Source organism: Haemorhous mexicanus, chromosome 19, assembly GCF_027477595.1.
Source record: "Haemorhous mexicanus isolate bHaeMex1 chromosome 19, bHaeMex1.pri, whole genome shotgun sequence".
NCBI classification, from domain to species: Eukaryota; Metazoa; Chordata; class Aves; order Passeriformes; family Fringillidae; genus Haemorhous; species Haemorhous mexicanus.
This window is the reverse complement of record NC_082359.1, coordinates 2,527,950-2,548,339: the sequence shown is the minus strand read 5'-3', so window position 1 is coordinate 2,548,339 and position 20,390 is coordinate 2,527,950. Positions and strand designations below refer to the sequence as shown.

At 42.9% G+C, this 20,390-nt stretch overlaps 1 protein-coding gene and 1 long non-coding RNA gene across 2 annotated transcripts; one reads left to right on the top strand and one right to left on the bottom strand.

Moving 5' to 3' along the window:
* On the bottom strand, nucleotides 1–2,531 carry LOC132336374 (uncharacterized). Its single transcript, XR_009488862.1, has 2 exons — nucleotides 2,392–2,531; nucleotides 1–1,348 (listed from the first exon to the last, which is right to left on the bottom strand). It is a non-coding gene; the product is annotated as an uncharacterized LOC132336374 (long non-coding RNA).
* Nucleotides 1,928–19,663, top strand: CRKL (CRK like proto-oncogene, adaptor protein). The gene is made up of 3 exons (XM_059863791.1): nucleotides 1,928–2,745; nucleotides 5,890–6,352; nucleotides 14,944–19,663. The coding sequence occupies exons 1-3, from the start codon at nucleotides 2,432–2,434 to the stop codon at nucleotides 15,076–15,078; spliced, it is 912 nt and encodes a 303-aa protein (XP_059719774.1). The 5' UTR covers nucleotides 1,928–2,431; the 3' UTR covers nucleotides 15,079–19,663.
* Nucleotides 19,664–20,390: the final 727 nt, after the last annotated feature.

Genomic DNA, 20,390 nt, shown 5'->3' with positions numbered 1-20,390 from the left:
TGTATTTTTGGGTTTTATTTTAACAAAAATTGTAATTCAATCAAATGAAGCAGCAGGAATATTTCTTTCCTTTTTATGTACTATGAGTAATTAAATCTGTTGCTAACTTACAGCTTTTGTAATTATTTTTAAACATTATTTAGCATATTATTGCAAGACAATTGCTATCTTTTAATCTGTATTTTGGCCATGGTCAAACAGAAAGCAAGCCATATCTGTTCAAATGACACAAGAAAACATCATAACCTTCATATTCTATTGTAGCCTGTCTACAGGTGTTTAAAACTGACTTACTGGCAGATACAAGCACTTAAACCAGGAGGAATGGATCGGAGGTATAGCTACTAAGTAGTATTTCCTAGTAATGGATGACATTTTTTGCATAGGTGTGACTTTTCAGATGCAATTATTCATCTCTAGGTCACTGTTGTGCTGTACATGACCAACAGCTGTTGTTTTCCACCCAGGAGATGGCTGTATGTCAGCGCCTGGTAAAATGATACCTGCACATGGATTCAGGGGCTGCTTTAAGATCCTTTCATCTTAATGATGAGACTTTTCCTGGATGGTTTTGTCTAAAACATGACACTGGAGAAGTCTTCCATTTTAGATGATTTGAACTCTGCTAAATGTCTGCAGAGACAGAGCCCATATGTTCCAATGCAGACACCTCAGCTGGCACTGCTTGCCAACGTAGGATGAGGAACAAAGAGGAAAAAAATGACTGTGGAATGACTGAACTTTTGGAAAAGGCAGAGCATGAAAAATAACACTGCACAACAGTCCAGTTAAGAGCTTCAAGACCGACATCTTAAATCTATTTCTCATTTTAACCGGCTTTTTTTTTTTTTTTCCCTTTCAAGTGCTGCTTCATTTCACGTTGCCAGCCCTGAAGCAAAGCGAATACCAAAAGCACAAATTAAACCAAGTCACAAGACTGAGCTAAAATCACACCATTCGCAGAGGTTTCCACACCTCCGGGGAGCAGTGCCGATATTCCGTGGCGCCCTTGCCCACTGCGGCTGGACAGGCCGAGCGGCGCTGCCGGCCCCGGGGCTGAGTCAGAGCCCGGTGCCTGTCCGGGCTCACGGCGCCAACCTCCCTCTCAAATTCAAACAGCTCATCCGCACCATGTGCCAAGCGCTGCCCCCGAGCCCTGCTGAGTCCTTTCCGGGGCTTCCTTCCTCTTCAGCGGCTGCGACACCATCTTCCCTCCCGCCTGGGCCACGCCGGGCTCTGACCCCGTTATCTGGGAACAAGGCTATGAAGAGGCAGGAAACGGCCCCTTAGAGCACGTAGGAAATTATCTCGAGATCAGAGATGATTATCACAGCGGGCCGTTTTGTTCCTTAAAAGAAAATTAATTAACTAGTAAAAACCAGCAAAACCTCAAGGGAGGCGGTGTCTGTCTGCACACCGCCTGGGGTCAGGGTGCTGGCACCCCTCAGCTCCAGGAGCAGGGAGAGCGGCCCGAGGCAGTCCCGGGGCACCGGGGAGCAAACCCGGGGCTGGGCGGCACCGAGCAGGGAGAACGTGCCGAGAGGGATGGGGAGGTGATGGAGGGTTCCCCTCAGATGCCTTAAGGCCAAGGGATTTTCTGGGGGTGACCCGAGTCAAAGCGCGCCTGCTGCATCCCCTCACAAGGGAGGGCTCCCTCAATGCTGCAGGCGCGCGGTCACCCCCGCCTCACTCACCGCACCGACCGCGGGTGCGCCGCGGACGGCCTGCGTGACTCGCGCGGGGAAATGGGGAAGGGGCGGCTCTCCCGCTCCCCTGGACTCCGAGGAGAGGCACCGGAGCACGAACCCCCCGCCCAGCCCCGCCGCCTGCCTCCGCCCGGCCCCTGAGGCGGGCGCGGCCCCGCGCTGCCGCCGCCGCCATGGCGCGTGCGCGGGGCGGTGTCTGGGAGCGTTCGCGCGGCCCGGCGCAGCCGCCATTTTGGAGCTCGGCTCGCGAGGGGAGGAACCCGCGGGAGGACGCGGCGCCCGGCGCTTCTGCCTCCCCGTCCCGCCCCGAGCCGAGCCGGCTCCGCTCGCCGCCTTCTCGGGCCTCCTGGCCGTGTCAGCCGCCGCTGCTCTTCGTCACCCGCCTGGCCGGGCCCGCCGCAGGCCTGAGAGAGGCGGGAAGGATGCCCTGCACACCCCGCCGCTGAGGGAGACTCGGGGGCCCTGCGCGCCGCGTCTGGCCAGCCCCACCCCAGCCGCTCCTCGGCCCTCCGCCTCCGGCGCCGCGGAGCTTCCTTCTCCCTGATCCCCCTTTCCCTGGGTTTCCTTTCTCCTGGACTAGGCACGAGCAGCTTCCCCCTCGCCCCCAGCCCGTTCCACCTCCCAGGCCTCTCTGCCCAGGCCTCCTCCGGGTCTCTTCCTCCGCCTGGGCCTTCGGGCTCCTCACCTTCCTTCCTCCCTTTCCTTCCCCTTCCCCGCCCGGAGCCATGTCCTCCGCCGCTCGTTTCGATTCGTCGGACCGCTCCAGCTGGTACGTGGGCCCGGTGTCCCGGGCGGAGGCGCAGACGCGGCTGCAAGGGCAGCGGCACGGCATGTTCTTGGTGCGGGACTCGTCCACCTGCCCGGGGGACTACGTCCTCTCGGTGTCCGAGAACTCCCGCGTTTCCCACTACATCATCAACTCCCTGCCCAACCGCCGCTTTAAGATCGGCGACCAGGAGTTCGAGCACCTGCCCGCCCTGCTGGAGTTCTATAAGATCCACTACCTGGACACCACCACCCTCATCGAGCCCGCGCCCAGGTGAGTGTCCCCCGCCCCCGCCACACCCACCGCCACCTTTGCCCCGAGTGGCGCCAGGAGGTGCGACCTGGAAAGGTATCATGGTCCAGCCCAGTAGCTCCGGGAGCCTGGCACTGGATGTAGATGCTATGAATAAATACTAATAAATTCGTTTCTAACACCGGGTCTTCTTAACTCTCTGGACCTCGCCGACAATTAAAAGTGTTGCTCTTTCAGTCAAATCATCCACGGGGCCTGTGCTGACCTTGTGTTTGAAGGTACCATGTACCTCTGCCACGGGCTGTAATTGCTTGGAAAGAGGGTGTGGTCGCACGTCACCCTTTTTGTGTTACCCTTTTCTTCTAGCATTGTCTCTGTTCCAAGGATGGTTGAGAAGCTGGTTCGCCAGTCCTCTCCCTGATGGAAGTACAGCCTCTGAGCTTAGTTTGCTGTCTACCCCTGCACCCACAGTGATTACAATAGAGCTGGCTTTTATGTGATTAGACTGCTTCGCCCTGTTAAGTCAGCATTAATACATTCTAGGGCAGCATTTCCCAAACTTCTAGAGTGGCATTTCTGCACCAACAAAAGAAAGTGAAACACTTATTTCTCACAGTTTGCTTATGGCACTGTTCATCTATATCTGCATATACCATACACTTCGCTGAGAAATGCTGTTCTAGGAGGATGGGAAAATGTGACTTGGCCATGAGCTCCTTCTTTGTCCTGGTCCCAGCATGGGACATACCTGCAACATGCATCAGTAAACTGCTTATGAGGAACCCTAGAACATATTCCTTACTTTTAATTAATAAAACCTTTCTCAGTATCCTCAGTATCTTTTGTCAAAACTTTTGGGCTTCCTGGATAGAATGAAATTAAATTAAATAAGAGAAAAGTAGTCACATATTAAAAAAATAAATCCAAATTGGTTCACTTCTGAATTCTGCATTTTAATATCTTACTATGTTTTGCAGATTAGCAAGTTCTTAGGAGGGAAGAATAACTTTGAGGTTTACAATCACAATTGAACCTTGGCATGGACCAGTCCTTAATGACAGTCACTTGTCAAAGATTGACAATAGCTCGTCAGGTTGAAAAACTCAAGTGTTCAAAAGTCATTCTGAAAGCTGTCAAGTGATGGGCAGGATGTGACAGAAAGCACAACCTTCAGGAGCCCTTCAAGCTGCTGGCAGCCTTTTGGTAGTGATTGTGACTAGAGAGATGGGTAGATGAAAAAAAAGATCATTTCCACCATTGCAGGAATGGAGCTGCCCAGTATTACATGCATGCTTAAACTTGTGGAGAGTTGGGAAGGAAAAAAGTCTTAGGCTGAAGCAATCTTCATGCTTATATCTGTTCTTCAGCCTGGACATTCTTGAACCTTTCTGGATGCAAAAATTTGTTCTTAATCATTTATGGCCATGACTGGCTTGGCTTTCTCAAAACACTTGAGAACTTAAGAGCTGATTGCACTTGCACACTTGGTATTTGTGAGGAGTCCTGTGTGAAATGCTCTGTGAACATTTTAGTACCACCTTATTTTCAAGGTTTTGGTTGCATATTGTTCTCTCAGCACAGAGACAAATGGGACCTAACCTGCAGTGAATTGACTTTTTTATAGAGCTACAAATGGGATCAGCTAGGTGTTTTTACTTAGCATGACTTTGAAAAATCAGAAATCTTAGAAAAGTCAGTTATGTGGTTGATGATTTTAAATGCTGTGCAAAGGAGACTTCCTGCTGCAAGAGGGAGGATGAAAGGTAGCATTTGCAGATTTTTGGGTTTTTTATTTTTAATGGACTAGATTTAGAACAGGGGTGTGTGCTTCAGAACTGTTATGCTAATTCTTATTTCGCTGGCATTTTCCTGGGCACAGATGCTTGTGCTTTTGAAAGCTGTTCATTCTTTTGATTTCATGAAGTACAGTCTGAAAGGTGGTTTCTATGTAGAGCTCTTCAGTACTTCTAGATCTTGGAGATGACGTCTCAAACTTTTAAAACAGTTCTAAATGGACCATTTAAAACTTTCTGTTTGTTTTGCATCTCTAGTAGTAAGCTCTGACCATCCTTGCTGATGTTCCTGAGCTCTTCCTTATGCAGAGCAGTGCTCCTGAAGGGTTCCCTCTGTCCCCCTGCTTTGGCTGCAGCAGGGTGTCTGAAAGATGGAATATCTTTATCTTCAGGGCTTCTGGCATATCTTGCAAAAATCACAGGGATTTGACTTCCATCGTATTTTGCAAGTAGCAGAAGAGAATTGAAGTAGGCTAATGACATGCATTCTTGCTCTCATAGCTTAGATAATAAGTGTCTACTGTGGCCTATATCCACTGAGGTTTTTTGACAGCTGCTCTGAATAAAAAGTATAACATTTATGATGAAAATAGTGAAAGCATTCTCATTTGATGGACAGTCATATATTAACACAGACAACAAAGTGACTGTATTTGACAAATGATGGACATAGTAATAAACAATTATGTAAATAAATTATAGATAATATGGTTAACAGGCAAAGGAATATTTATAGAAGGCTTGCTTTCTTTTTTCCCTTGGTTCCTTCCTATCAGTGTATGCAAGTATTTCATAGAGTCTATATGAAGATGTCATACCATCTTACTTTTCTTCCCTTTTTCCTCTGTGGTGCTTCAAGTCTAGCATTTGCTTACTGAATTCTTTAGAAGTGGGTGCTGAAGTTAAAAACCAAATAAAATTATTTGGATGACTTTGGAGGTGGCAGGGGACTCTAGGAGAGATTCACAGCTGCATTTTTATGAATTGCCTTTCCACCTCAATCACCCAACCAGTCTTGATTTGGTTTTCTGTATCATTACTCTCATAACTTAAGCTATAGAATAAATTTGACTCTAAGATCTTCACAACAATCCAGAACAGGTGGATAAAGATTTTGCATTATTTCTCTCAGTTTTCTGCATCCCATGATAGATTATATTGGGCTTCTGGGGAAGCTACTTTGGGTATTTCAGTCATTACTTGAGAAGTGTGAGTTGCTCATTAAACGCCTCACAGTGCTACCCAGCCAATGATTTTGTTACAAATCCAAGTAAGTAACTCTTCTCTAACTGATGATCCTACTGCAGACCTGGTACTTAGCTTTGTTCCTGGAAATGCAAACCAATAGCTGTTCCTTTTACCAAACCTTCAGGTTTCCAAGCCCACCAATGGGATCTGGATCTGCCCCTGCCATGTCCACGGCAGAAGAAAACATGGAGTACGTTCGGACTCTCTATGACTTCCATGGCAACGACGCCGAGGACCTGCCCTTCAAAAAGGGCGAGTTACTGGCAATTGTGGAGAAGCCAGAAGAACAGTGGTGGAGTGCCAGAAACAAGGAGGGTCGGATTGGGATGATTCCTGTTCCTTATGTAGAAAAGCTAGGCAGACCTGCTGTTGGGAAGCATGGAAACAGGAATTCCAACAGTTACGGTATTCCAGAACCTGCCCACGCCTACGCTCAGCCTCAGACGGCCACTCCCCTTCCCTCAGTATCCAGCACACCTGGAGCAGTGATCAATCCTCTGCCATCCACACAGAATGGACCAGTCTATGCCAAAGCTGTCCAAAAGAGAGTTCCCTGTGCTTATGACAAGACTGCGCTGGCATTAGAGGTAAGTTTTTCCTCCAGTCTCTGAGTTTTCAATTGCCTTGTGAAAGAAGAAGCTAAAAATTGTTATGGTGAAGTTGGTGTGGATGACTTCATGTGGAGTCTGCTTATTTATGTCAGGGGACTGAGAAGTTAGGTTACGTTCTGAAGAAACATCCACAAGAATTGCTTCATCTATACCACTTCCTTTGAGAAAAGTGACCTAGTAGATAACTTTGGGAGCTGTATTTTGCCTCCCTGCTTGCTTGTTCAGCTGTGCAGATGTTACAAGGGTAACATGCTGAAGAGTGTACCCCTGCTGAAGAAGTGCTAGTGAGAGAATGGCTTTGCTTCTCCACCTAAGCTTGGGGAAGGGAAGAGATGTTTCCTTAATCATTGTAGAGTTCCAGGCTAAGAACTGACAGTGGCATCCTGCAGAGAAAGGTAAAGGTTGCTGGCTGATACACTTGGTGTTTCTGATCCTCAGCTGTGAGGTGCAATTGAAGATCTTGTGCTGAGAGCTGAAATATGGGCAGAATATATCAGACATATTCTAGTCCCTTTTGCTTTGGTTTTCAAAAGTGGAATTTAAGAAACCTTAACACCTCAGCTGGGGGTGAGGAGTGTAGTGTAACCTCTAAAGGGCTGCAAGGTTTTGTGCTTGCTATTGCATTTTAAATTTTATTTTTATTAGAGATATCTTGTAAAACTTTAGAGTGCTGTTCTGTAAATAGTAAAGAATTTGTATCATACTTCTAGTTTAACTGAAATAAATTATTTTTTGGAAGTTGTTTTTCAAAGCTATATCCAGAATACTGATACTTTGACATTTAGATGATACTGAAGGCTAATTAACCTGTAATTCAAAAATGTCTCACCTGGAAAAAGTGAAATTTAAACATGCTGCAATACTTCCAGGCACAAATGGGAGCAAGCAAGCATAGAAAGCAGCAACATTTTAGCAAGTAAAATAATAATGGTTTTTAAAATACTTTTGAACTTTTCATGTTGTGTTTGCTCAGTTACTTTGCAAGTTAAAGTTGTTACCTATGGCTGCTACTTTTAACTGAAATTTGGAAGGTTATATGTGTGACTTCCCATTATTCAGAGTGCTCACCCCAATGGCTTTACTCCTGTATTTGTAAGACTTCTAAGGTTACTCTTGTGGGGTTAAAAGTTAAATATGAATCACTGGGATTTCTTTGTCTTGTGAAATCTAGCAGCTCGTTATTTGTGAACAGTGTGTGAAAATTATCATAGAACAAAGTGTAAATTCACTGCCAACTGCACTGTACAGAAAATTCCTGCCAAAACTACTCATGCTTCTGAAAGCAAAGCAAGGCAAGAGCTTGATTTTGTTATGCTATCAATGTGTCATGGAATTACTTCAGGGAACTTGCACTGCTGCAGGGAGCAGAACCACTTGGAAGGCTGGACCTTACATACAGCCTTTTCTGACTTGCCCTTTAAGTGACCTAGTTAGCCCCATCAGTTTGGCTCCTCTAAGACACCAGTAGGATTCATTCTCTGGTCAACAAATAGGTTTGACTTGGTTTGAACCTTCAAATTACTGAAGTTTTGTTTGAGAGATTCTTCTGGTGCTCTGATCACTTACTGCCTCATGTTTTTGTGTCTCTGGACACTGGCATGTTTTGTCTTCCCATGCAGTCTGTTTTCTTTGCAAGTGTACCTCATCCACACTGTGGCTTCTCAAGAGGCTCCAGAAGCAGAATTCTGGGAACTGCTCTACATTTTCTGTGAAATCAGTGATTTCAGCTTCTCCATGTCTGTCCATGCACAGGGAACTTCAGCAGCTTCATTACAGCAGTATTTCTTTGTCACACGAGCTATTCTTAAAGAAAAAAAAAAAATTAGCTTCTTTTCATTATTTTCCTTTAGTTTGCCAAACCCTTGCAGGACCCTGATAAAATATTTAATCCCAGCCTTGTGAGGGCTCTACACATTACTAAATAAACTGAACCATTTGAAACTTCTGTTTTTAAGACCACTGAAAGTACTGTTAGACAAAAAACAGGTTATGGGACTGTTTTGGGGAAGAAAGTGAATGGTGTTCTTTCATAAAAATATTATTTGACAGTTCTCCCCCTCAGAATAGGTGTAGCCTAAGTGGCTGTTCAGGTAGAACACCTTGTGAGTGCAATTACATGGTTACTGATTGTGCAACCTCATTTCAACTGCTAAAGCAATGTGAAAGCAAAATATCTGTTTGCTGGCTGTAGCCTTGTGTGGTCAGCACGCAGACAGTACTTAAAAGGAAGAGAATAGCATCTGGAGTAAATAAAGCCATGGCTCAGTAATCTGCTCAGCTTCCTTTTAAGTGGAGCAGTGTCATTCTTCTTGGTTCAGCTTGAAAATGGGACAAGCTCCCTGCCTGCAAGTCCAGTGTTTCCATTGTACACTATTGTTTACAGAAGCTGACAGAATTTTTCTTTAAGGAAAGGTAAGAATTTATAGCCTGTTACAGAGAAGTTTGTTTCGTAAGCAAGTTTTTTTGGGGATTTTTTAAATTTCTTACATGAAAAATGTAAGTGACCAAGTGACTATTCTACAGAAAATCTGAAATGAGATCTGATAGATTGGATAAAGATGAATTCAACTGGTGAATTTAAAAGTGTGACTATTTAAGAGCAACTACAATTTTATTTCTGTAGAATAGTCAATAGGGCATTTATTTTTGCTGGGCTAAGTTTATTTAACAGTATATAGAATCAAAGAGTGGTTTGGGTTGGATGGGACCTTAGAGTTCATTTCATCCACCCCCTGCCATGGGCAGGGACACCTTCCACTCTCCCAGGTGGATCCAAACCCCATCCAAGGTGGCCTTGGGCACTTCCAGGAAGGTTGTTGTCACAGCCTCTCTGGGTAACAATATTGCTGTTGTTGGAGTTACTGTTGCATAAGTGTTGACTCGATCCTATTGTGTTACATCCTCCACTGTTACTCTCCAAAATGAAAATTAAATTGTAATCTGTTGATAGGCTAAAATGGTAGTTGTAAGTATAGACATTATCTCAAAGCTTACAGCTGGTGGTACATGGAATTTTGTGCATCTCCCTGCACCAGGGAGCAGTTAGTAAAGCCTACAATAAATTACATGTATTTCTAAGATTTACACATGCTCTTGTCTGTTAAGTTACTTTGGCAGTTCAGATTTAATGCTTTTAATGAACATTAAATTCTACAGATTGAAGTTTGTAGCTTGTCACTACAACTAACTTTATTACTAATATGTGTAGAATTTGATGGATACTGCATTAAAAACACCCAAACCACTAAACAAGCAAGCTACAAAATAAAAATAGAAACCACCAAACCCAACCCCTAACCGAAAAGCTCAACAGCCAGGAGCCAGGTCTGTTTCTTTACTTGTGTATTTCTGGCCAAGAAGCTATTTCCTTCCTTTCTGGTGCTCTGGAGGAAGGGGTATGATGCACAGGGTTACAGTGTCCTGTGCTTTTTGGAACCAAAACTCTGCACCACGGGGTTATGCATTGCTGTTCTTCCATCCTGCTGATTACTGTGGGAAAACCAGGAGGGCAATCCCATGTTCAAAGGACTTACACTTTAGGAAGGTGATGGATTTGACTCTTTGGCACTGTTACTGTGATACAGAACAGCAAAGTCTACCTGAAAGTTTCCCAGCCTTTAAAAACTTGCAGTAATTCCATAGCCAGCCTATTAGAAATAGTGTGCTAATGAAGCCTTGTTTCAAACTGACAAGCTCTAAGCAGGACATGAACAACACATTCTGTATTCACTTATCAAATGTAATTAAATAGGGTAAGGAGCCAGACAGTGGGAGACCAGCAGCAGCCACCAGGTTTATACCTGTTTTGTTTAGAAAATGATTCTTAAATGCTCTGTTCAGTGTCCTAGTTAATTCTGAAGGCAGCAGCAGTGGTTCTAGAGTTCATCTCCAGACTTAACAGTGTTACTGAATCAAAGATTTATTCTTTTTTTTTAAACAAGAGTTGCACTATATTTTTAAAAGTTTTTATACTAGTGTTGGCACTTCATAGACTTGTGCCAGCCTTCTAGTGTTAAGTAGTTTGCCTTTTTGTGGTGCAGCAATCATACATGTGTATGTTTGCTAGTACAGAGTTAACCTGCCACTGAAATGTTTTGGTGAAATAAATATCCATACACCATAATTATATAACTGACTTACAATATTTCTCCTGAGCTTGTTACAATTAGGTTACAGTTAACTTTTTCCTTTTTCAAAGGAAAGTTGAGACAAGTAGGCCAAAATGTGCTAGCAGTAGAACTTTCTTAATTAGGAAATTAGGCTACTTCTTTCAGTAGACAACAAGCATTGTGTTTTTCTTAAGCCAAGGAAACTGAGCCTTGCTGTGTTAGACATTAAAATGCAGCTAACCCACAAAGTCTGGATTTTAAGCAAAGTATTGATCCTACATTTGGGTAGTGTGAATTGTTGATCAGGGAGCTTTAGTTGCAGTAACTGTTGAACTGTTGAACTGAAAGTGAACTCTCCAAATTCTGTACAGTCACCCCAGTGGCTTCACCTGAAGGAGACAGGCTACTACCACCTGTAATGAACAGCAGCACTTTTTTGATCCTGCAGCCCCTGCTCTGACAATTTTCCTGGCTCTTGGTGAAATGGAAAATTCCTTTGTTTTAACCTGTTGCTAGGTGAGGCCAGATTAATTGCATCCAGCATTTGCACATGTCTCTGTTGCCCTTGAACCTCCTTTCATGCCTCAAGAATGGATGAAGCTTTTCCTCTGAACTGGTTGATTCTCCAGTTTGGGCATCAGCTGTGTTCTGGCCCAGAGCATCAGAAGTGAAGGATAATTAAGTCATTAAGCTGTGGTTTTAGCCTGGTGCTTTCTTGGCTCTCCCAATACAGCAGCAGCTCCTTTTGCCTGCTTGCAGAGTGGCTGAACTCTGCCTCTCTTGTGTACTTCCTCCCTTTGGGGACAATGGGGTGTCAGGTATTTTCTGTGTTGGACCATGTCTGTTCTTCTCCAGACAGACAGCTGGCCTGAGGAACTGTTCTGGTTTTGGTATTAATGTTAGTGTTACCAGAGAAGGTGAGCTGTGACACTAATTAGGATAATGACTGAGATTTAACACCCTGTAGATTCCAGAGAGCAATGTTTTCTGCAGCACTGACCCGGTGGGCTAAAATGATGATTTAGAATTTTAATGCATTTTTATCACCTTAAACTTACACTACAGAACTTTATCAGCCATAGAACTATTAACATAGAATTGTTGGAATATCTGTAAAACTCATTGAATTGGTTGACTAAAATGGCTTGCAGGAAGCTTTTGCAGAGTATGAATCAGCTTCAAATGGAAGGCAGGTATGGAAGAGTCTAGAGGGAGTGAAGTAACCTTTCTGACTGGCATGTTCCACAGCTTGTGTTTCCCCAGGGCTTTGAATTCATGCTCTAACAAGGACATAATGAAAGATGCTATCTAAAACACATTTTGATTTTTATCACTTGGGTGTAACCAAGTGGCTGCATTTCAGATGTATTACTCATTGGAGCAGTGATGCTTTATTCCAGTGATGCTGGTGTGCTTCACAGCTGAATTAACTGATCTGGGAGATGCTGAGTCTAAGGAAGTGTTCTCCTCATCTGTAGAGAAGGGCTGTTAGCTGTCCAGAGTCATACAGGAAGTTTGTGGCAGAGATGAGAATAGAACCAGGTCTCCTGACTCTGTCCTGTGCCTAATCATAAGACAATTCTTCTAACTGGCTTAAAACATTCTCTGAAAAAAAAATAGTGTGTTAAATAATTTAGTGGGAGATTGCACCTCAGCTGACCATGTTAAAGGCATTAACATGCCTTAAAAGGCATTTACAAAATAATGCTTTTACTTGGGGGAAAAATAAAAGGAGGGACTACTTGACCAGATTTATCTAGACATTTTTGAAATTAAGGTCTTTAAGGTAAGATCCATGAGTAAGTCTAGCATGAAATCAAGGTTCCTGTACCAAAAATCTTATTTCAACATGCTGTTTAATTTAGTCTTCTCAGGGAAACTACATTTTAAAAATAATATAGCCCAAGAGGATATTCAGCAGCTGTCATTTAAAAAAAAAAGCCCTCTCAAAAATAGTAGAAAGTTATTGCAAATTAATTTACTATTCCAGTGGCTCTCAGCATATGGGATATGTTTTGAGCAGCTTTTGTCAGCCAGCTCTCTTCAGTGGCAGATGCTTTTGTGCAGCAGCTTTGCCCACCCAGCAGCATGAAGGACATTTTACATCATTAATCTACAGGGCAGGTTGTGCCATGCAAGAGGAGACATGTTTAAATACTCTTTTCACTCAGCTGAAGCAAAGATTTCCAAACCTATTCACACTGTGAAGCCCTTCAGAACCAAGCTGAAGAATATCTGTTCTAGAGCTTCAGACAGAATAATGGATTGATCTCTACAGCACATGAACAGAATTACATTGTCAGACTCTCAGAAAATGCAGCTCCTCATTTCTGTTTCAAAAGATTATTTTTAAGATTAAAGGGTTTGAGGTTGGGTTTGGTTTGTGGTGTAGTGAAAACACAACTCATTAGCTTTAAACTGTTGTGATATTGGCTGTATCTTCCTCAGGCTGGGTCTAGAATTTGGAACTTAGATCTGTCTTCAAGGGTTATTTAAATGTAGCAAATGTAACACTGAGTATTTATAGATCTTATCAGCATTTTCCTAAAGAAACATTTGCTAGGTTCCTGTTTAGGTCATCTTGTTGCTATTTAAAGCTTTCTTGAGTGAGGAGTCTGACAAATTGTGCTTTTTAGCAAATGTACAATCAGAGCATGCTGCAGCAGGCCCTGGAGAGAAGAAAGGCAGCTGGGTGAATTCTGTGTGCACATGCAGTGTTTAACTGCTCAGTTCTGTGTGCTGGCTTCATGTTTGAGTTTAGGAGCAGCATATATAAAAATGTACATTTAAGAAAGTAAAATGGCCTCAGTTACATCCTAAGAACTTAAGGGAGTCCAAAGGGTTTTCTCCTCTCTCAAAAGCACAATATTACAATTGTTCCAAGTGAGTTGGTCTCAGGTATGGGGGCAGACAGGACACAGACAACCAAAGCAGTGGAGAAGAAGTAGGGAAGGCAGAGCAACACACAGAGCTTAAATCTCTGAGAATAGTTTCAAAGTTCAGTGAATTTTATTTTAAGAGACATAACAGTGAGTGACTGCCAATGAGTTTATTATAGTATCTTAAATTTCACTTAAGGGTTCTTGCTTCTGTGTGATCTTCAAAAATACCTGTTAAGGTAATGGTAACTGGGTTGAATGGGCTTCAGATCATCTAGTGACATGCACATTGTTTTGTAAACTCAGGGCTTTTTCATTAACATAAAATACACAGGTCTCACCTGAAAAGTTTAAGGATGTTGGCAAGGGCCTATCTACATCTGGTCTGAACTCCAGTACTATTTAGAAAATGCAGACCAATTGCTTTACATACTGTATCAATGTCTGTGTTTTCCTTAAATAAGATTAAAGTTTGTTTCCTTTGAATTTCACAACAGTAGTTTGATAACTGAGACTCAGTTACAAAGAGCTTGGACCTAGTTTGGGAAAGAAACTTAGCAACTGTTGGGCCTTGGTCATAGGCTGGTTCTACTTTTTGTGAAATTAGTTTCTAGGTGCTAATGTCACTTTTCTAATATTTACTGTAGTTACCACATAGAGTCAAATAAGTAAACAGGAAGGGAGGGGGAGAGTCAGAGAGCTGCTGTAACAGACCACGTGTTCAGGTCTCCAGAAGCATCTCAGAAGAGTGAGGATTTAGCTTATCTTAAATGCTTCTTGTCAGTTTGGATATTTCACCTTGTAAATTGTCCTGATCCAGATTAAATACAGCTGTTAAACAGTAAGAGTATAATTTATCATCATTTGGGCTGTTGTTTCTTGCTTGATCATAGCTTAGACTGCTCTCCTTTTCCACTGCCAGATAGGAAGAGAATAGTTATGGTAGGAAAGGCCTGACATGTCATCATTCCTGCTTCAAATGCTTTGACAGGAGTAGATGTGAAAACCACAAATAAAGTTAGAATCTACACCTACTGCTACTAAAAAAATAAAAAGTTTGAGATTGCTTTTCCCCACCTTGGAAGTGTACCATTATTTCAGAAATTACAGAAGGTTCTTAAGACTGTGGTCATCAGAATTAGAGCTTCAAGTAATGGTTTCTTTGCCTTAGGAACCTTTCTTTGAAAAACTACATTTCTTTTAAGTCGGCTGCTGCTAAAACCAGTCCCAGTACTGTGCTCTTTTGAAAGGATGTTGTGACTCATCGCTGATGGTAGCTTTACTGATGTGAATTTATATCTAAGCTAAAGATACTGTTGCACGAAGCTGTAAGCTCTCCTATAAAAAGAGGTGTAGTTCAGTAATCTTTATAAATACACATGTAATTAAGAGTCTCAGAAAGAGCACAGACAACATTATTATGTGTAGCAACAAAGTGTTGGTATTGTAATCCAGTAAAAGTAACTTTTCAGTTGATCCTCCTGCCAAGAAGAGGGCAAGATGTGTTGTTCTTGGTGTGATTTGTATCAGAGGTGAGAAGCCATGTACCATAGGGGTGTTTTTGTTTCTGATTCTGCAGGTTGGAGACATTGTGAAGGTGACGAGGATGAACATCAACGGGCAGTGGGAAGGAGAAGTCAACGGGCGGAAAGGGCTCTTCCCCTTCACGCACGTGCAGCTGTTCGACCCTCAGAACCCCGAGGAGAACGAGTGACTCCCCTGCCCACTTACTGCTGCTTCATTCTCCTGGCTACCACGAGCATTGTTTGAGGTGGGATGATGACTTAATGGCACATTGCTAGCATTGCCCATTTTCCAGCTTGCTGCAGTTTGACAGTTCTTTTAATATACATTTGGATTACATACAACTGAAGGCACTGCCTGACCTTCAGATCGTAGTTACATCATCCAGAATTTAGTTTCACTTTTAAAACTTTTTTGGGCCTTAAGCTGGACAAGACTGAACCGGAATATAGCAGAGAGCTATGGGAAGAAAACCTTTCCTGTTGAGACTTCCATGGACTTTCTCTGGTTTGCTCAGTAGGAAGAGCCCTAATCTTAGATCAAACACGCAACTTCGTGCATTACTGTCCAACAAAAAGCAACAACAAAAATGCAATTTTAGAACTGAAGAAGATTTAGTTTTGAAACGACCTGTCCTAAGGTAGTACATATAAAATGATGGTTTCTTTAAAGGACAATAATTGGAGCTTATGTGTTCTAAGCAGTTGTATTAGACACTGCTCTTTTCTGTTAACTCTTAAGCTTGTTGTTGACCTTCCTGAAACAGTGTGTGTTAAATGCAAATAACCGTTGGTTGAGCTGCATTGAAGCGGAGGCATTTATTTATAAGGAAACCTAGGAGGGGGTTGATACTTGGTTTTGACATATTTAATGCATTTCTGTTGCTTTTTGCAAGCACTAACTGTAGAAAGTGAGCTTTAAGGGGAAACACGTTGGCCTGGTCTACGTACAGCTCTTCTGCAGTGTTGAAAGTGTAGTTTTACTAGTACAGAAGTGCTTGTCATCAAGCTGTTACTTGGTAGACAGATCAGATTGCCATGAGGAGAGGTAGGAGTGGGACAGAAGAACTTCTTATTAGGACAGAAATCCTCTTATTTAAACATTTAAAAACCTTTTATATCCATTTCTCTGCAGGCTCCCTGCTCTCTCCAAAGTTTCCTAGCTATACCAGCCCCAGCTCATCAAAAGCTCCTTTTCCAACACAGTACGTTTTTTACCAGGGTGTCTGTGTTGCTGTGCTTCTCTTCCAGAGCTGCTTTCATCTTCTTTTTCCCCTTCCTTCTTTTTCCTTGCTTGTATCCCAGCTCTTCTGCATGCTGACATCTTTCTTTTACCCTCCCTAAGGCATTGGCTCTGTTTTATCTATGACCCAGGTCCCTCTCCCTCCCTGCATCCTCTAGAAAATGGTCAATTGGAGCCAGCTGCCTGGCTTCTCCATGTGATAGTGCTCGGGCTGGAGGAGGCCACAGAGGTGTCTGTTACTGGTGTAGCTCCTGCCCTCTTCGTGTAGCTTTTCCCCTCCTGAGCTCTCCTGCTGTGATGGTTCTGCAGCTGGGTGCTCAGCCTGAGCCTGTGTGCAGGGTGTGAAAGCGTAGGCACAGGGGAATCCTGTGCCACCTTCCTCAAATGCGTGTTGGAGGTGAACTGGAATGCTCTTTTCAAAATGATGGAACACTGAATTAACAGAATACATGTCTGCAAAGATACAGCTACAAAAGCTCCCTTTTCAGACAGCCTGGTTAAGGCAGATGTCCAGTGTGGAAGCTGGCAGGAAAACAGCAGCTCCCATTTTTCAGCTTTGGTAGGCTGTTTGTAGCAAAATGAGAAACTTCAAACACCTGCAGAATGTCATCAGATCTTACAAATGTCTAATGATATAAACATTGTCTTAAGTTCCAGCATGTTTTCTTGTTGATTTGTGTTGCTTGATCCTAATAAAAGCATGTTGTTGGTAGTTCATGTGGGAGTGCCATGAGATCCTCCGTTGGAAGGCACTGAAGAACTGCAGAAATGGCATTCACAAGCAGACATTCAAAATGCCAGGTTTTAAAGAAGCCTCTCCATTCATCTATTAACTGTTTTCTGTAGTATTGATCATCAAGTGGCTGACAGTCTGGAAGTTCCTGTAGAGCATTTTACTACCAAATTAACTGTGAAGTAGAGTAGCATTGACTGAAGCGTTTGGTGCTGTAATTCTTGACAATAGGCATTGACATTTTGTCTTGCAAAGAAAAGCTATGCAGTTCTCCTAGCTAAAGAAGGTCATGTTTTTCCTGTGCCCCAACAGTACCTGCACGTTTACTACACAGATTGTACTACTGAAAGTCATCTTCTGAATACAAACTGCACTAAACTCAGTCTGCTGCAGAGAAATCTTGTTTCAGGCCTGACCTAGTTACAGGCAGCTCTTCAGAAGACTGATTGTAGAATTCTTCCTTTGCGTGGTAAATAAATACTGTGAGATTTGAGATCTTGAACATAACTTTTAACCTGATTTTTTTTCACTGAAATAAACGTCTTGACTCATCCCCTCACTGAATAAGGTGTAAGTTTTGAACACAAACATTGTTTTAGGTTTAATTATGTTCCAATACTGCAGAAAAGCAAAGTACTTTACCTTCAAAACTATGCAAAATTTGTGTGTAGTGGTATCTGATGCAAAGACAAGAATTCTTGAATTTCTGTGAACCTGGTTTTAGGCCATGAATGAAGAGTGTTTCTCCAAGTAGCAGCGGTGTGGTTCAGGTATGTAAAATGTGGTTTCAATGTAGCATACTGACCAGCCTAAGCTGATTGTAACCTCGCTTCAAAATGTGTCTTGGCTATTTTACAATGAGACAAGTATTTTCATATAAAGACTGCATTGGATCAGTGTGTGTTTCTCTTTGAAGGACTCTGGAATCTCAATTGCTTGTCGCTTGCTTACACATGTGCTGTCATTTTATGAAACCTCTTAAATCTGAGTGATAATCTTATCAGTGTAAATGTTCTTGGGCGTGTAAGGTAACCTTGATATGAAGCATGAAAGCCTACAAGTGATGGCTTCAATCTATGCACCATTAAAGTTGTCCTTGCTTTGGAACTAGGAGCTGGTGTAATGACCTGTTGCCACAGTAGCCAACTAAGGCTTGGCTTCCTCCTGCTGTGTACATGTGTATATAAACATTGAAGCCTCTGACCAGTCTGAAAGTTTAAATGAAAACTGTTTTAATCAGTGTCCGTCACTGGATAAGCGCTTATTTAATTCATGATTGTTTACAAATTGGGAAAGAATAAACAAAAGGGAATATCCTGTTTGGGTTGAGGCTCTGAAGAGCCCGAGCATTATTTTTGTAAAGGGAAAAACAGCATTCTTTGTGCCATTTCATGTGCCTGTAAAGTAATTTTTTATATTGTATTAACATCCTGGGAATGAGTGGGCTGCCTTTGTTTTCTAGTCCAGTTTTCAAGCATTTTCCTCAATACCTGCATTTGAAAGTGAGACCTGCCTAAAAGACTGCCTTTTGGGACCAGTGAAAGCGTTCCTGTATAGTTGTCATTTTCTGTTTATTTGTGTTAAAGTGTATTTTGGGACAAGGATACAATTATTGCAGTGGGAAAGGTGGCCTTGTATTTGAGACAGTCTTCACTGTGTAAACTTTTAAACACAATATGTAATTTAAAGACCATGATCTTCAGGCAATAATATTAAGTGTAAGCTTTTAAATTTTATTTTGGGGATCATAGCTTGTTTTATTTTTTGTGCTACAAGATTAACAGTATTAAATGAATTATATTCTTAGAATATACGGAGTGTCTTTTCTTAAGATTAGTGCCTTTTTAATTTCTTACTCCACTTAATTCATAGAACTGGTCCCAACATCAAGCCACTGTGTTTTTTCCCCAAGGCCCTGTTTGTACAGTCTAAATAAAACTTGCCTCAACTTACAGTATTATTTGTTGTCTTTAGTCTGAAACCCTCGACAGTAACAGCAGAGTGTTGAAGCCCTTACTCTGTCCTCACAGTGCCCTGCTCTGTGGGTGAACAGAGCGTGCCAACTGAAGTTTTCCACAATCAAGAAGAATTAAGCAGGAGAAAATGCTGTTGCCAGGCTGAATGATACTCTCCTGTTCCATCCTCGTGCCTCTTCTCAGACAATACTGCTGGGCTCTGGAGGTTCAGATGAAAAAGCTGCATCTCTGGTGACACAGATTCCCACTACCCCGGCGCCCGACCCGACCCGGCCGTGCTGCTCCTGCTCCTCCACCACTGTATTCATTGTGCTCCTTGGCCCAGGCGTTCCAGGGTCTCTGGAAACCATAACCTTGGTTTACTGTGATGCCCGTGACTGTGCTTGTAAGAATGACTGGTTTATGCAATGGTTTGAATTTCACTTATTATTGGTTGAGTAATTATGGTGTAACCTGTGCAGGCACTGGAGAGTAGGGACTGCAGCTCTGGCCCCTGCCATGAGGTGCTGGTGCAGAACATCAGAACCGTGTTTGGAAGTCAGAACCCACATCCTGGTCATCTACTGCCTTTTCAGTGAATCCAGATCAATAGTAACTAAACTTAAAGGGGTTTTCCAGTTAAATCATTAACAGAGTGTTGATACTTGAGCTGATCCTGTATAGGAGGAAAACTTAAGAAGAACATCAACCACGCAACTGCCGCGAAGGAGAAGCCTACAAAGCTTGTATTGGTTCCCTGGACTCTGTAGGTATGGTGACAGCCTCATGTTTGTCTTCTCTGGAGTACAGATTTCCATGTGATGTTAATAAACATTCATAGCCAACTCTGCATAGTGTCTTATCATCAAATAGTCACATTTGGCAAGTTATGTTTTGGAGAAAATCAGTTGTGTTTTAAAGATAAGAATGGGTCAGATACAGTCAGTGGGCTTGGTAATCCTGTTTCAGGCTAAAAGGCAAAAAGTAAAAGGTAACAGGAAGCAAGCAGTAACTCAGGGTGGGTTTATTTGTCTTACCTGCATTCAGGCTTCCACAAGTGCAAATCTGAAGTAGTTCAGTTACTTCAACAACAGGCAGCAGAAGCCTCCATTTTTTAGTGCAAGCTGGCATCAGCTGGGTTCATCATTTTGTCACTGATTTATTTAAAAGGTTTTATTTCTAAACTGGTATGATGTCAAACACCCTTTTAGACATACCCAGAGGTATCTGTTGGAGCTTACACCAGTAGTAAATACACCTAAATAGACCAAATAAACTGCAGCCACAGCAGAACACAGTTCCATTCCTACATGATTCTCCAGAGTGGAATGTGCACAGATGAAAAGCTCCTGAGGTCCACACTCACCTTAGAGCAGCCGTACTGATTTTTGCCCCCCACATCATCCCCTCTGCCTTGTTTTCTAGAGGACAGGTCAGCTGCTCCTGTAGCAGCTGTTGAACCTCAGCAGGGAAAGGTAAAGCAGTTCTGATTTCTGGAACCCTCCGTCCCCCGAGCTGTAAACCGGCAGTCGCTGTGCGAACGGCTGAGCCCCGCTGCAGCAGGGGGACAGG

Excerpts from the sequence above, each read along its gene's own strand:
- CRKL (XM_059863791.1), top strand. The coding sequence starts at position 2,432 with ATGTCCTCCGCCGCTCGTTTCGATTCGTCGGACCGCTCCAGCTGGTAC. Across the intron at positions 2,746-5,889 it reads CTCATCGAGCCCGCGCCCAG|GTTTCCAAGCCCACCAATGG; the intron begins GTGAGTGTCCCC and ends CCAAACCTTCAG. Across the intron at positions 6,353-14,943 it reads AGACTGCGCTGGCATTAGAG|GTTGGAGACATTGTGAAGGT; the intron begins GTAAGTTTTTCC and ends CTGATTCTGCAG.